Source organism: Primulina tabacum, chromosome 8 (assembly GCF_025594145.1).
Source record: "Primulina tabacum isolate GXHZ01 chromosome 8, ASM2559414v2, whole genome shotgun sequence".
In the NCBI taxonomy this organism is placed as follows: domain Eukaryota; kingdom Viridiplantae; phylum Streptophyta; class Magnoliopsida; order Lamiales; family Gesneriaceae; genus Primulina; species Primulina tabacum.
Window position 1 is genome coordinate 6,871,137 of NC_134557.1, and position 17,997 is coordinate 6,889,133.

General features: G+C 32.8%; 2 protein-coding genes across 3 annotated transcripts; one reads left to right on the forward strand and one right to left on the reverse strand.

The window, feature by feature from the left end:
* The first annotated feature begins 2,926 nt into the window (after window positions 1-2,926).
* On the forward strand, window positions 2,927-6,154 carry LOC142553456 (putative protein phosphatase 2C 4). Its single transcript, XM_075663724.1, has 4 exons — window positions 2,927-4,827; window positions 4,927-5,040; window positions 5,522-5,786; window positions 5,870-6,154. The coding sequence occupies exons 1-4, from the start codon at window positions 3,142-3,144 to the stop codon at window positions 5,983-5,985; spliced, it is 2,181 nt and encodes a 726-aa protein (XP_075519839.1). The 5' UTR covers window positions 2,927-3,141; the 3' UTR covers window positions 5,986-6,154.
* Window positions 6,155-14,216: 8,062 nt separating this feature from the next.
* LOC142553458 (putative E3 ubiquitin-protein ligase XBAT31) lies at window positions 14,217-17,338 on the reverse strand. Of its 2 annotated transcripts, none has more exons than XM_075663726.1 (8): window positions 16,951-17,338; window positions 16,801-16,860; window positions 16,446-16,517; window positions 16,120-16,241; window positions 15,862-16,002; window positions 15,667-15,762; window positions 15,079-15,337; window positions 14,217-14,819 (listed from the first exon to the last, which is right to left on the reverse strand). In XM_075663726.1, the coding sequence occupies exons 1-8, from the start codon at window positions 17,128-17,130 to the stop codon at window positions 14,451-14,453; spliced, it is 1,299 nt and encodes a 432-aa protein (XP_075519841.1). In that variant the 5' UTR covers window positions 17,131-17,338; the 3' UTR covers window positions 14,217-14,450. The 2 variants fall into 2 exon arrangements, with proteins under 2 accessions (XP_075519841.1, XP_075519840.1); XM_075663725.1 differs by having other exon boundaries at window positions 15,667-15,774; window positions 16,951-17,336.
* Between the last annotated feature and the right edge of the window lie 659 nt (window positions 17,339-17,997).

A 17,997-nucleotide genomic window follows, 5' to 3' on the forward strand; every position in this document is an offset into this window, starting at 1 on the left:
CCTATTTAAATAGCCATATAACTTTCCAATAAATGGATTAAGACCATTTATGTTTCAATGCATATCTTATTTGATGCTGTAAAATTATAGACATATGATTGATTATCTTTCTCAATCCGCAATCTAAATTTAAGATTTTGAATCTCATTCTGGTTTTATGTTTCTTTAGTTTGAAGAATCTTCTTAAAATCAATACACAAAATATTGAATTTTTGAGCCAATAAACCAATTGAATGGAATTACTCATATTCATCTGTTTGGCACAGTACACCGGTCCATAATTTTCAATATTTGTATATTGCAGAGAAAAATTAACATATTTCTAGTTTTTCAATCGAAAAATTCGAAAAAACATCACATTTAAGGATTATAACAAAAAGAATCGATGAAAAATTCGAAAATATGATATTTGAAATTAAGATATCACAAGTCAAGTATTTTCGTGAGACTGTTTATATTGATGTCGTTCATATTTATGACCAACATATCTTCAAATTGCAAACCAAAAAGGAGTAACAATAACAAACTTCACCTTAATATTGTTGGTGGGGATTTCTCTATAATACATTCACGAGATCTCCAAACTAAAGATAACGAGACTCAAGAAAATATGTTAGCAAATTTGAAGTTGAGTAAATAGAGAACTTTTTATCCTCAAGACGAATTTGCTCCGCACATGGTGCTAATAAGATACGACAATCGTCTCCCAAAATACGACTTTCAACTTGTGATAGTAGCACTACAAATCACAAGTTCTATAACCAGAAAATCAAGTAAACTCCGTTTTTGAGAAGGAAAAAGAAGATGTTCAATATGAACGCAAATGCTATTATTTTGTTTGATCATCTCAAAGTTGATGTTATTTTATCTCTAAAGTACATTAAATCATTCTGATGGATTGATATTTAAGTCAAAAATACCGAAGATGTTACCAAAGACATCTTTTGGTGGTAAAGATCAATGAAAACTCGCAACTTTTATCAAATAGCAACGCCAAACATCTTAGCACCACTTTACGCGCCGCATTTGGTGCCCTGAAGGCCCCTTGGCTCATGGAACAATTCATTTCAAGTTTTTTATTCGTCGTAACTTAATTTTCATTCCTTAAACTTTAAATTTATTCAACATGAATGACATTAGGTTTTAATCCTCCATCCTCATCATACAAAAAAAAATATATATATATTATATGAATCTTGATGTATGTGAATCCTACCAATCATAATTTAACGGTTTCTAAGATACACATAATTTTTTTTATTATGAATTTATTTGTCACATATTACATGAGAAATTGTTGTATTTGCAAATATATAAAGCGATGGTTACCGGTTTTATGTGATGAAAATATCCACATATAAAGTGTGTAGCGATGCCTCTAATCAATATAAATAATTTTTGGCAATTGGATATTTTGACAACCCTCGATTTTGACTTGAAATTGTTGCCAATTTCATATGTAACGCGTTTTATCCACGATTGATTAATATTCGACATTCCTGCATTCAGACTGTTTCGGAAGCTGTCGTTGATCCCAAACTTTGGACCACTCTCATTCTGTTTATTATTTTTAAAATCTACTGTTTTATTTTTGTTTTATAAAAATGATTAACCAATTATAAACATTTATTTCTAACTATTATTATTAGAGTTAGAGATCACAACAGTGATTGGTGTGTATAGATATCATTAATTTGAAATCAATTCTATTTAATTTTTGGCAAAAAATTGTGTGAAACGTCTCACGGGTCGTATTTTGTGAGACCGATCTCTTATTTGGGTCATCCATGAAAAAATATTACTTTTTATTATGAATATCAGTAAGGTTGATTCGTCTCACAGATAATCGTGAGATCGTCTCACAAGATAAATACTCTTAATTTTTTGAGACATTTCTCATAATATCAAGGAGTGTGGGTGATTAATCTCGAAAAATTATATTTAAATGTTAATAACGATAATTTGTACTATATCTATACATGTTTATGATATTTTTCGTGTTATTTTTAAGAATATGTTATTTGTGAGACGGTTTCACGAATTTTTATCTGTGAGACGGGTCAGCCGTACCCGATATTCACAATAAAAAGTAATGCTCGTAGCATAAAAAGTAATATTTATTTATGGATGATCCAAATAAGAGATCATTCTCACACAAGTTTTTGCCTATTTTTAATTTAAATGTATTCTATATTAAAATTTTATATTAGGAATGATATAATCGTTTAAAATTTTAGATAAATATTAAAAAAAAATTAATAGTTTTAAATTTTTTGAAAATGGATATATTGTACAGCAGAAAAAACTTAAATTCACTAAAATAAAATTTTATCATATTTTTTATTAAAGGAAAATAGAGTATTTGATATTTTAAAATATTCACAATACTTTAATGTCTCAAATTTAATATTGTAATATATATGTGTGTGTTAATAAAATGTTAACTAATATTGTTTTTTTTTTGTTCATTTTTGTTATGTTATTATTTCTAAAGTGTAATTTTAAAATAAAAAAATTATGGTAAATACAAAGAGGTTACAACAACGACAGGAACATGAACAATTATTAAAAGAATTTGTATAATTTATTATTATTTTATATTAGGAAACATGCAAACGCTATTTTTTTTTTAATTTATCGAAACTGCTAAAAAATTAAATGAAAATTTTGAAACCTAAATCCAAAGTAATTTTTACATTTTATGTAAATTATGTATCTGAAAAATTGCTAGCTTTTGATAATCGAAAATGTAGCATAAAAATATTTTAAATTAATATAACCAAGTTGAATGTATAGGCACGCGCAGCGTAATGCGTGTGGGAGAAACGAAAACGTTACCCCGTCCAACTATCGAAGTTTCAACCTTCAGCAGTCAACCTCTGTCCCCTTCCTCAAATAATAATAAAAAAATACAAAACAAATGGGGGAAAAGCATCCACCTCGCCCCGATTCCAGTCCTCTGTTTTTATTCTCTCAATCAAAACCACAAAGTCAACGCCTCTCACCAGCTTATTGTGTCCTACTCATTATTGCACATTTTATTGCTCCATTTCAACTCAAGTTAACTCCATTCTCTCTGTTTTCTGTATTTGAGTTTTTTTTTTTTGTTTAATTTTTTTTTGCTTTGGAACAAGTGAGTAAATGGGCAACGGAGTGGGGAAGATGACGGTTTGTTTCACCGGAATGGAGCACACCGACGACTATGCACGGCGTAGGAGGAAGGATATGGCGGCGGGTATGATGATATCGGACCCTTTGGATGATCTGGGTCATTCCTTCTGCTACGTCCGGCCAGAGTTGGCGCGGCTTTCATCCTCTAAAGTTCATTCCGAATTCGACGAACCCGCAACGACGACGTTTAAGTCGATTTCTGGCGCTGCGGTGAGTGCCAATACTTCAACCCCGCTCTCAACGGCTTCACTCGACCTTTACTCTTACAACAGTATAGACCGGGCCTCCGCGTTCGAGGGCTCAACCTCCTTTGCTTCCATCCCTCTTCAGCTCGTACCGAGAAATTCGTCGATTTATTCTGGACCGTTGTATAACTCCGGCTTGATTCCGAATTCAGGCCCGATGGAGAGGGGATTCATGTCAGGCCCGATTGAGAGAGGCTTCATGTCGGGCCCACTTGATCGTGGGATGTTCTCAGGCCCTCTTGACAACGGCGGCTCTGATCAGTTCAAGAGAAGCTATTCCCATGGCGGATTTGCGTTCCGGCACAGATCGAGAAAAGGGTCGTTCATTCGGGCCGTTAAACGGGCCATCTCGAAAGGCATGAGTAGAGGTCAGAAATCCATTGTTGCACCAATCAAAGGCGTTGTTTCGATGAAAGAGCACGATTGGATGGTGGGTTCGGAAAAGCAAAATGAATTAACATTCAGTAGTGTTAATTTCAGCAGCGAATGTAGTTTGGATGACTGTGATTCACTAGAAAACCAGAATCTTCAGTGGGCTCAGGGAAAAGCCGGCGAGGATCGAGTTCATGTCGTAGTTTCCGAGGAACATGGATGGGTTTTCGTGGGGATTTACGATGGATTTAATGGCCCCGATGCACCGGATTATCTGTTGTCCAATTTGTATTCAGCTGTACATAAAGAGCTGAAAGGTCTGCTTTGGGATGAGAATAACAAATCTGATAATTCATCCATTTCAAATCCATGTTCTGCAACAGATAATTCCAGTTTGATAAAAACGGATTCTAATCCAAATCCTATTTTGACTGATGATTCTTTGCGGGATAGGGCGATTAATAGCTGCTCAAAATGTATAGAACAAGAGAATTACCCTCATATAAACGGGGATAATTGGTACAAGAAAAGGAGGGGTAGACATTCAAAGATTAAGTACCGTAGTGTGGCGAAAAAGTGGGAGGAGAATCAGAAGAGATGGAGGTGTGAATGGGATCGGGAAAGATTGGAACTTGATAGAAGATTAAAGGAGCAATTGAACAAAAACAGGTTGAATGGCGCAGGTGCGACTAATCATACTGAAGTGTTAAAAGCTCTTTCGCAGGCATTGCAGAAAACAGAAGATGCTTATCTTGATCTTGCTGATAAAATAGTTATGGATAATCCTGAGTTGGCCTTGATGGGTTCTTGTGTTCTTGTGATGTTGATGAAGGGAGACGACCTTTACCTGTTGAATGTGGGCGATAGTCGAGCTGTTTTGGCTCTGAAGAAAGAGCCCGATCTTTGGAGACAGGATTTGGAGAGAATCAACGAGGAAACGTTGTACGATCTCGAGTCTTTCGATGGTGATAGGTCAAATTTGCAGCCGAGTTTGGCTAGTTTCCAGTTAACCATGGATCATAGCACCTCGATTGAAGAGGTATAATCCCTCGAATGAAACCCATTTTCATTCATTTGTTCTGGCGTTGCTTATGTTGGATTGATCATTTTGCTGCATATTGTTGTGTTTTGTTTCCAGGAAGTTATGAGGATTAAAAATGAGCATCCCGATGATGCTTCGGCAGTGATCAATGACCGTGTAAAAGGCTCGCTAAAGGTTACCCGGGCTTTTGGTGCTGGTTTTCTCAAACAGGTGTGGCTTGTTAGTTTTTTTAATAAGCAGTTTCCGCTTTTATTCATGAAACTGAAATGTTCCACCAATGAGTAGAGATCGAAAGTAAGACAAGTGGTGTATTTTCAGAACCCGTTAGAACGCCCCGAGGCAGAAAACATTGGCTTTTCTTTACATGTCTAAAGGCGTATTTTGGTGTTTTCTGACTCTCCGTTGATATTTTTATGATAAAACATTTACGTAATTCACTATCATCCCAATGCAATATACAACTACACAGGTCTGTAGGAATTTTGTGGAGATTATGTAGAAATTGATTGGCTAAAATACATTTGCTAAAGAGTGGAGTAGATTTTTTTGAAATGCAGCTAAAGAAGAAAATTTGGCTTGTCTGTATCTCTTTGAATGATAGAATTCATCAAATACTTTTATCGGTTTTATTTTATTTTCAATGTTTCGTCAGTTCTATTGTTCATTTTGCTGTTCGATTGTGTTTCTGCAGCCTAAATGGAACGATGCACTGCTAGAAATGTTTAGAATCGACTATGTAGGGAAGTCTCCATATATAAATTGCATCCCTTCACTTCACCATCACCGATTAGGATCACGAGATCGGTTTCTAATACTGTCGTCGGATGGACTTTACCAATACTTCACAAATGAAGAAGCTGTCTCAGAAGTCGAACTTTTCATTTCTTGGTCACCTGAGGGAGATCCTGCACAACACCTGGTTGAGGAACTGTTGTTTCGTGCAGCAAAACGAGCAGGTACGTAACTTTTACGTTCAATAGAATGTTTGATATGGAATGTATGCTAAAACGTTGCATCTGCTGTTTATGTTCGATTTCAGGTATGGATTTTCATGAATTGCTCGAGATACCACAAGGTGATAGACGTCGCTACCACGACGATGTCTCGATTATTGTCATCTCTTTGGAGGGAAGAATTTGGAGATCTTGTGCATAATTTGTGAGAACCAAGTAGAATAATATTATTTAATGTTCAAGAAAAAAAAAAGTAGGGGACACCCATTTTTTATTTTCTTATATGAAAACAACCAAGTTTTGAGATTTAAGAGAAACTTGGTCGTTTGTTCTTTGGGGAGTCCTTTATTGTAAAGATGAACATTTCTCAATCACCTATTGCCATAGAAAATTGTAATATTTTATTTTGAAATAAATTACATCCCAAGAAATACTTTTTTGTTCATTATTATAACCTTTTTCTGGTTTGGGGAGCTTAAATTATAAGAACTTAAATTTTTTCACAATCTCCTATATTTAGGTTTATTTGCATTTTCACATATATCAAGAAAATTATTAGGAAAAAAAAGTTTTAACGAGTGTTAATAAACTTAATATGATATAAAAACTTATTGAGAATAACCAATACATTTAGTTAATAAAAGTGGATTGTTAAATTTAATAGAGAAAATATAAATACTTGATTATATATTAAGAATTTTTATATTTGAAATTGAGTGACTGATAGAAATAGATGTAACATGGCAATATATGGACGTCGGATTGCTTAAAAAATTCCTCAAAATTAGAGTTGCAATGTGGTCGAACCCTAAATTCTCAACTGCTAACCAATCGAACAAAAAAAGGAATAAATGCATTTGTAGTTGGGGATGGAGTAGATATCAGATATGTATCAGTAATGGTGGTGGAATCTGTCACACAATCATTAATATTGGACCAACAATTCAAGTTGCATATACTTGGATGCAACTGTTTTCTTATTGCTAGTAAGATTTATTTATTGGTGCGATTTTTAGGCTGTAAAATTAAGTATTCTGATCCGCTAAACATACGTGTCATGTGCTAGATAGACGAGAGTACTAACTATATAGGTAGCATCTACCAAGTCGATATTTGGAGAAAGAAACCATACAAGATATGTCAGATCATTGAGTATATGAGTCTTACATTGTATACATAAAGATCCATAAGGGAAATTTGAGTTTGCGCTTAAAAGGAGTTTTGTTATAATGAACTCCATACGCAGATCTTTTTATGATATTGTTCACTTTGAGACTAAGTTCTCATGGGTTAATTTTTTGACTTTATTCGAAAAACCTTATATCAATGGAAATGTATTTTATCTTATAAACCCGTGATCTTCTTTATGTGTTTTCAACGTGAAAATTCAGTTGCATTATCAATGCTTCCGAATGAAAAATCATAAATCTTTATTACATGCCATATTTTTAATCTGATGTGGCATGAATTTGACCTTAGGGTACTCTATTATTCACTCAAATGAGTATTAGCCTCTGATGATGTTTTACAATGTTGACCCAGACGGATCTCCATCTACTGAGGCCAACATTGTGACGACCAGCTGTTCCTACTGGAATCTTATACCATTGATGGATAGATCGTCCAATATGACCATATCTGAATGGAAGTCTCTTACTTTTGATTTAGTTTCTTTAATGATTTTAGAATTGGGAATTCCATCCTAATCTCCAAAGTGTTAATTAGTGATCCTAAAACTTATTCGGGAATAAAAGTATTAATGCAAAACTTCTGCTCAAAGTAAACAGCATTGGGCTCTTCATTTTCAAGGAGACAAGAACTTGTGTGAGACGGTCTCACGGTCGTATTTTGTGAGACAGATATCTTATTTGGGTCATCCATGAAAAAATATTACTTTATGATAAGAATATTACTTTTTATTGTAAATATCGGTATGGTTGACTCGTCTCGCAGATAAAGATTCGTGAGACCGTCTCATAAGAGATCTACACTTTCAAGGATATAATTATGCTTCTCCGGGAGAATTTCTGATCCCCATTTCCAAAATTATAGGATTATTTCATATTTTGAGTATGCAATGATTTTTGTTTATCCACGTTACATGGGGATAATTTCTTCCCGTATAGCATTAAAAATCACGTTAGATGTACAGTTAGGACTAATATTACATACGAGAAAATAGAGAGTACACACACGTAGAGCTTTAAAACGATATAAGTGTTAGATTATTTTGTCCGACAGATGATCGAAATAATAAGAATATCAGAATATGACTTAAAATAGTGAATTTGTGTTTTATCAGAATTAGGTGTTGTGCCACATGTTACAACATCTCGAACAACATCTACATGCAGCGGAAAATTAACTTTTATAACACAAATTGACTTGAAATAAATAGATGGACGAGATTAAATTTGCACAAATATAAATACTTGTGCGGTGCCTTATGGCAAAAATTAATCACTAGAAAAATCAATCGTTCACAAAAACCTAACACTAGTGATTATGACAAAAATCAATTTCCTCAACAAGTTGAGAAAACAAATGCTTTCTAAAACAAACAACCAGAATAAAACTAAAACAAGAAAGCAAAAAACGTGATCCAAAAAGGTAAATCCACGAGAAGCGATCTTCGGCCAACTTCTTCCCAGATGTTGTCCGCAGATGTTCTCAACATTCAGAGCAACACTCTATCAGGCTCTTCACAGCACGTCTCTTGAATAGATTTTCTCTGAATTCCTGAACGTGCACACGTGAGTGAATATTAACCGAGAGAGGAGAAGCACCACGAAAATCTCCCACGAAAATCACCTCCACGAAAAACTATCCCCACGAAAAACTCTTCCACGAAAAATCTCTTCCACTAAAACTCTCTATATTTTTCTTCGTCTCTCTCTCTACACTCTTCTCTCTATTCGCCCTCTATCACCTCACGTTGATCACCTCTTATGTATAGCTTTCATCTCTCCTAGAGTTTATCTTCCATAAAGAAATCTATAAGATATGGTAAACAAGAATTATATTAGAAACAAATCAATAATACAATATCATGTAAATCATTATCATAAATATTATATCTAGAAGATATTTATCACAAAGATAATATCTAGAAAGGTAAAACTCAATATTCCACATAATCTTATCAATAGGAAATTAAATTCAAGGAAGAAATCATATCACAATAAAATCTTAACACAATTATCTAGAAAGGCAAAACCATAATTAAATATTAAATATCATATCAACAAAGAAAAGATAATATTAGGGAAATAAATCAATAAGATATATCAATTAAAATTAGAAATAAATATTTCCCTTCAATAAGTTTGTTGAATAAATCTCTTATGAAACGGTCTCACATATTTTTTTTTGTTAGACGAGTAGATTTCCTCTAAGACGGTCTCACGAATCTTTATCTGTGAGACGGGTCAACCCTATCAATATTTACAGTAAAAAATAATACTCTTATCATAAAAAATAATAATTTTTCATGGATGACCCAAATAAAAAATCTGTCTCACAAAATACGACTCGTGAGATCGACTCACACAAATTTTTGCCTTGTGAGACGAGTCGATCTGTTTATATTTACAATAAAAAGTAAATAAGATTATTTATTTCAATAAAAATTGCATCTGATTTTTGACTTTTATGAACTTTCTTGTTATAAATAATTATCATTATTTTTTAAAATTTGTTATCAAATTAACATCTGTAAATATTATATTATGTTATTTTCTCTACAAATAAGATGATTGAATTCAACGTACTAGAAATTATATTATATCTTAATGATCAATCTCTTTACATTATCAATATATTAGATCTTATATTATATCTTAATGATGGATTTCTTTGAATTTCTCATTAATCTATTTTGATTCTCAATATAAAATAATAGTGGGATACTTTAAGCCATAAACATCATGATACTTCACAGATATCAATGTATCGATAATTATCAGTATGCTATTTTTAGAGTACCAACGAATATATTGTTAAATTGGGTATTGACAACACGTTGTGCTACTTCAACACATCAGTAGAATGAGATTTATTTTCATTCTCAGTTAGCTAACAGATAAGTGCGGATAGACAGTATCCAAACTGATATTTAGATACAATGATTTATAATACTGTTATATCATGGCACTGAATGATCATTGATGATCATATACAATTATTTGTAAAGTGTGCTCGACCGATTGAATTCTTCACTTTGGATATTTGGAAGTTGAATGCTTGATTCTCAGTAAAAGTCGTCATCTTATTACACTGAATCCTTTCTTTATATATAGATGTTTTAAAATAAACCCATCTCAAACAAAAAGTGTCAGTTGGCTTTTCTTTAGTTCATCTTCTGACAGTTGTACATTGTTACGATCAGTTTTGTACGGAAAAACTTTATCCAATCATCAGTTTGGGTTTCTGATGTAAACTGATTCTTTGAAATTAAACGAAGAAAAATGTTAAAATGATAATCCGAGTTAGATTAGTTCGACTAGATCAGTTTAGCTTAAGAGATATTTCAGTTTTGAGTCTGAATGCAGATCAGTCGTAAATGGGTATATGTTTTTGTAACTTATTCGATATTTGATTTTATTATTTAGTTGATTCGATAATGATAATTTATATTTTTTTTAGTTTGGTGCTATAGACCTAATGTATTAATTATATAAATTTTTAGATATTGATTTAAATTTTTTGATGACATGAAATTTTGTGAATTTATTTTATCGGTCAATAACTTGCATGAGATATTGCATTAATTATTTTATGCAATTTGATGATGATTTTTCTAATTTGAGATTTTTCAAGGACATATTGGATTGTTAAATTTTTATTTCCTAAATTTTGATATTTTTCAATTTTGATTGTGAATATATAAATTTTTGACGTTTTTTTAAAAGTTATTTGATTAACATTGGCATTTATTTTAAAGTTTTATTATTATTATTTTAAAATCATTGATAAAGAATTTTATTATATGTTTTCTTATATGTATTGCAAATTTAGGAACAAAAAATTCACTGTGAAATGATATTCATGATAGACTGAATGTCATTGTTTAATGTAAAAGATTTATTTGGTACCCATAAGAATTTGAAAAGATATATCTAATTTCTCAATCGCAATTCTTCCAAAATAATGATGAAATATCTTAATTATTATATTTTATTGATAAAAAATAAAATAATGAAAGACATTTATTGAAAGTTGTCAAATTAATATGAATAATTATCTAAAGTGAATTTGACAGTGCCAATGAATACAATTGATACACCGTGGTTGATTAGTTCTTCAAATAAGAATAATATATTTCTCACATGAAGTCTAATAAGAATTATAAGATGGACACAAAATATTGAGATAAACGTTTTAATCAAGTTTGTATTAACATTACAGAGTTATCCCATATAACAATATAAACTTTGTGGAGGACGTTGATGTCTACCCAAATTATATTTTCATTATTAGATAATACGAAAGTATTAAATATCTAGAAAATCTTTTGATTGACAATGAAAAACTGTATGTTTGATATGATACAATAGTAATAAACATTAACATATATGTATTTTTGAATCCAGTGCTAATATTGATTTGATAAAAAAAATAGTATTATAAATTAAAAGCTCTAGAAGAGCTATATCGTTCCAAATAAAATATATGCAATTTCCCTAAACCTCAATAATAAACTAAAAAGGTTTAGTGACATTGTAAACGAGTGAGTTTTTATAAAAATAAAAATATTATTGATATAAATGTTTCATGGTTTGACATAATCGATTGGCTTGAGCAACCAACTTACACAAATAGTTAAAAACTATTGATAATGTACAAAGATTTTAATGAAGGATTCAGAAGTTCCTAGATCAATAAATACGAAGATTTTTTAGTCAAAGATCCAAAATATTTAATAATTTATGAAATCTTATGTTCTGACTTATTAAAATTGATATTACTATCATTAACTCAAATGGACAAGAAATCCACATATTATCGGGAATAAATAAGTAATGACAAACGTAGACCCACGAGTCGCAACTTGATATTTGCAAAAATACTTATTGAGAAAAATTTCCAAAACATTTAATTATGAGTAGCTTGATTAAAATAAAAGATAGACATATCAATTTTATGATTATAAATATGTTGTTCAAAACAAAATAGTTTAGTTAAATTACTTTGCCTCAAATCAACTATTAAAACCAATTATTCAATTTTGAGAATAAATGTGTCATATTTTGAGGATGTAATATATTTACTTAGAGCATATAAGTGTAAATATTATGCCAACTGATTATGATGAAATATCTCATTCGATATTTATTTTTGGTTTGGAGCCAAAGTTTGTGTGTTGAAAGATATTGGTGCGACAAATGCACGACAATGAATTTTTGGAAGAGATTGGAAATATGTTGGAAATAATTTAAATTTGTGATAAAGTATTTTGAATGAATAAAAATAAGATTTTTGTGACATAATTTTTCATTTTTTATTATTGCAAAGCAATGTTTCCAACATTGAAGATGAGAAAAATAGAGCTAAAAATATCATTGAGAATGTATTGTCGTTTTGTTTATTCGATCATGAAATTTCAAGTGATGTTTACAACAGAGAGAACAATAACATTTTTACTATTTTTCCTTGTCTATGGTTTTTCTCACACGATTTTTCATCGCAATGTTTTTAATGAGATAATAACAAGTAACGAGATATGTCATACTTTTTTTCTTTCAGTAGGATTTTTTTCTACTAAATTTTTCCTTTTAAGGTTTTAACGAGGCTCATCCATCGTCGATGGACATCCAAAGAAAATATCTATTACTGCAGTAATTTTCTTTCACTCAGGTTTTTCCCACATGGTTTTACTGTCAATGTTTTAACGAAATAACACTTAAATCCTGATGAATTTCCAAAGCATCCGTCTTGCCAAATTAATATTTTAACGAACCAGCTATTGTGCAAATAATCATCAAAATAGAGTATTATAGATAATTTTTTGTTGTAGATGACTATCTTTATTTAGTTAGATTTATGATCAATATAATATCTGTAAAGATTTTTATTATGTTTATTTCTCCTATAAATAAAATGATCGAGTTTAATGAAAATTACACATGAACATTAACTCTTACGAAAACGATCGAATTTAATGAAACACATAAATATCAACTCTTATGAATTCTTCCCATTCACCTAGTCTTTCTTTTATGTATTATAACAATTTGGAACTTATTGCTTCCAAGGGTATCTATCTTCGTGATTGTTTTCTTTATAATTTTCGCAATGATTATGCGCCAATAATTTAAAAAATACATGTATTTCAGATGTTTTAAAATGGGCTACAATGATTGTAAATGTGCAGGATGGATTTACCACCCTATTTAGTGAAAGCTTGCTGTAAGTTATTAATCTCGTTTAGCATGAATTTACCACCCTATTTTAGTGAACACAATTTCATCATTACTTACACATTAAATCTTTTGCAATTTTTTGATACGTATATCTTAATATATATTGTAATGAATACTTTCTACTTTCATGAAAAAAAAACATCTCGAATAAAATTCTCACAAAATAACTACAAAATATATTTTAATATAATCTACTATACTAAATATCTATTTTTAAAGTCTGATTAAGTTTTTGGTTATTCTTGAAAATATGAAATTATTGTGGAATTATTTCTTGTTAACATTCTCAGCAGCCTCCCCATCGTAGCAGAGGATACATGTATGGACAATATTTGTTGGGTGTAATAATTGTACCTGCTTGGTAGAGTGATCGAACCGTAGTGCTTGAGCTACTGTGTGGTTTAAAAGATTTGAGTAGCACAATTACCACTAGCTATAGCTTTTGGTAAAGCGGTAAGCACTCGGTCCTACAATTGATATCAGAGCAAAGGTCACATATTCGATTCTCATTGATGATTGTAAAGAGTGCAATTATTGGGAGGGAGATTGTTGGGTGAAATAATTGTCTCTGCTTGGTGAAGCGATCGAACCGTGATGTTTGAGCTGTTGTGCGGTTTAAAATATTTGAGTTGTACCATTACCACTAACTATAGCTTTTGGTAAAGCAGTAAGCAATCGGTTATTTGATATTTCATCCCATGTTTGATTTAAGCCATCTTTTTATACACGTTAAACTATAATCATTAACATGAGTTGTGCTATTACTGTAATTTTTTTTACATATGTATTTTAAAAAACTTAATATTTTTTCATTCTTTGGCGAGACGGTCGTCAATTCTGTGAGACTGATATTTGATTTTGGTAATTAGATTGCGAATGAATGTTAAGATATTCGCAGTTCTTATATGTTTATGTTAAAAAAAAATTGAATGTAGTGCAGCAGTCCTTTGTCTAAATGCTTCATTGCGATGTCTCCCCTGTTTCATGAAAGCGATACGACAGTACACATTCATTAACTAAGCTCACGCATAACTTCTTACGCATTTTTGTTACGAGTTTCACAAGATAGGGAAGCAACTATTAATTTTGAAGTTCAAGATTGAAAAGAATCAACACCACCTTCCTATTTACCACGAAGTGATTCACACCTGCAAATGTGAAATATTCACTTATTTCTTAAGCTCTATGTAACTATACTTGAAGAGAATATGATCGCTTCAATCCCAAGCCGACGGTCTGAGTGCTGCTATGTATCGAGCGTTAATGGTTTATCGAGCCATTCGTTCACGGATAAGATCCTGCCTGAACCACGGCCACCCACTTTCCCAAAAGATATGCCCTTAAAGCTGCTACTTCCCTCACTCAAGTTCCGAGACCTCCAAGATTTTCTAGGATTGTCATTTTCAGTTTCGACAACCTTAGCCACCACTAATTTGACAATGCTACTTCTGCAGAAAGGGCAAACGGGTACGGAGTGGCACGCGGTTGTAGGGTTGGGCTTGTTGTGACAGCATAAGGCGAGTGTGCAATGGGCACACATTCGGTGCCCACATTCTTGAACTTCAATGGCACAAGCTTGATCAAAACATATGCAGCAAAGCTCCGAGTCACTTGCCTACATCAGAAAATTTGGATAGATCACATGATTCCTTCGAAACAATACATAATTGCCAAGATTGGAACATGGACCTTTATGTAAAATTCTTGTGACGTATTTATAGCTTATCTTGAAATGGTGACACATAAACCAATAAGTCCTCGCCCAATATGACACATTCAAGAAATAGAAGCCAAAGCGTAAAGACATCCTCACAGAGGTCAAGGAAGAAAAAGAAGATAGGAAGGAACGTCTTACAGAGATAATAGTGGATTACCTCAGACATGTTATCATCAATACCAGAGTCATATGCTGATGGAGATGGCAGCAAATAAACGGTTCCTTTTAATATCGTTTTCTCCTTCTCCCTATTGGCCTCCATCAGGGCATGTTCCAACAGAGATTTTGCCTCCTGATTAAGCTCACCTATGAATTTCAAAGATGACGGCCAGACAAGAGGCTCTGGGGATGAAGGATTCAGCAAAGCTGCACATGCTTCATGGTGATGCCTTAAAGCTATTGTGTACGGTATTCTCCTAAATAATGTTAACCAAAATCCTCATTTTATGTTACGTTCATTGGAAAATGAAATGTGTATTAACTAATGAAATAGTGTGCACGGTTGAGAGAAATGGACTCTTCATTCACAAACTACGAAAAATAAGCAAACCGATATTATGAAAAAACTGCTTTCGTCTATATTTCTTGAAAGTTTCTTCCTTGAATATGACAATAGTAATAAAACAGTATTCCTTGAAATCTGATATGAAGAAGCTGACAAGTAAATGATATTGTATTGAGACAAGCATGAAAAATATTTTGCTTTTTGCACATCAAAAACTAATGAAAAGTACAAGAAAAATACCCTGCTGCGTCTCGCTGAATTCGATCTGCACCCCAAGCCAGCAATTCTCTAATGCAATCAAGAGAGCCTCCTCTTGCAGCAAAATGCAGGGGATTACTACCCGCAAAGCTGTAGTATAGCACAAGGCAATTAGAAAAACCATGTCAAATACACCAATGGCACGACTATGGACTTGAATTGACAACATTACACTACCCGTATCCACCAGTTGAAGCAGAAACAAGGGCTCCATTGTCCAACAATATGTGAACACATTCAGGATGTCTTTGACGAGCCGCCAAGTGCAACGGTGTCGCTCCTTTACGATCTCTGATGCTAACGAAACGGGAATATCCCCTAAAACATTTTTTTGCAAAAAACAGAGAAACTAATTAGAACTGCGACTTATAATGAAAGATTGGAAGGAATTTCACTATCTCGTACTAGGTTAATCAAAGTCGGAGAAGGGCCTACCAAGAAGCAGCCACCGGGGAGGTGCTGGCAGCGGATAAAATGGCCTGAAGGCAGCCGGAGTGGCCATAGTAAGCAGCATAGTGCAAGCAGGTTTTCCCACTACGTGCATCAAACATTAAAATCTGTTTCCAAAGCTCAAAGTTAAGAATGTAAAATAACATTAAACTTCACCCTTCACGCCACTGAGAATTAGTTTCAGAACATATTGGTTTTATATATAACTTGCATCGCTCCACTCATTATTATTTCAGGTTCTTCACATTAGACTTAGCACAATTTTTGGTGTATTCGGAGAGTAAGAATAGCACTTAGTTTGGAATACTTACATTGGCACCAGCTTCAATCAGCTTATTAACGCAGGAGATATCGCCACACATCGCAGCCAACATCAATGGAGTCTACAAACAACAGAATCACACCCAAGATCAAATATTTAAGTAGCCAGTAGTAGCACTCACAGGAAAAAAATGTTGAAATATCATCTGCAAATATTTTTAAAAACCAGAAAATATTCCCATCCCACAATAAAATAAATAAGTTGCCGGCAATATCAAAATCATGGGAGGTCTACGTGCGAAGGACTGCACATCAATAATTTCCGATTCAAACTCCTAACTTTACACTCAACCATACATTATTTATTTATACACGAAATAAAAGGAGAAACAAATACAAAGGCACCTGCTTGAATCGATTCAACACATCCGGTTTGACAGATGCGTCCAGAAGATAAGAAAGAACCTGAAACCCACAAAAGAAAAATCACCATAAACCAAACTAAACATCCAAAGAAATTACATAATCCTAGAAAAGAAAAATCAAGAATCCCACCTCGATCTGGCCATTCTCTGCAGCAATATGCAAAGCCGAGTTGCGATCATACACCGTGGAGCTGTGAACAAGAGCTGAATTCTTGCCCATTACTTCCTTAACAGTTTCCAAATCTCCCAGTTGCACAGCGCTGAACAATCCCAACTCCTCACCACTTCCGCAACTCAGGCCCTGACCCATTATTCTTTCCTCAAAATCAATACACGCAACCTTTCTGCGTATGTATGTATGCACAGGTGGCGTCACTGCCACTCCAACCGGATATACGCGCCACCTTCTGGACGTGGTGGCGGAGAAGAAAGTGGTTTACAACTTTACATAGGTTATATTTTAGAGAAAAGCTGACCGTGTCAGAGAGAGCGTGTGAGGACGGGCAGCAGTGAGATATCCTACGGGCAGCTAGATTCCGAAATAATACACTACAACAGTAATAGAAAAAGGTCCGCAGTACCTGTTTGTCGTTGATTGTGAGAGTCAATGTCGATTGGTCTTTTTTTGCTTTATTTATTAAAATTCAGAGTCTTCACACCTACCTTTGAACAAAAGCTTAGAATAACAAATATATTTATTTTCCAACAAAATATTATTTTTATATTGGTTTTTTTTGCTTTATTTGTTCGAATTCACAGTCTTCACGCCTGCCTTTGAACAAAAGTTTAAAATAATACTGTAATTAACAAATATATTTATTTTTCCACAAATTTTTTTTATATTTATATATGTAACTAATTTCGAAATTTTATTTGTTGGGCCGGTTGGCATTACTCACATAACTTGGAGAAGAATTATGGATTAAATCGATAATAAAATACTTGATTTTAGACATTTTTTTAAAACAAAAATTGAAGTTTTTGTTCACCGAAGGAAAAAAATGTAGGGTTGATTATATTGGTATTACTAATTTGGTCAAGTTTGGAATCAACTCGTGACCTTTATACCGTCATTATTTCTTTATTAGTAAATTATAGAGAAATGGTAAAATTTGATTTTCCCTTGGACAAATGTGGAAAATAAGCTCACGGTTTTATCTATTTTTTCATTTTATGT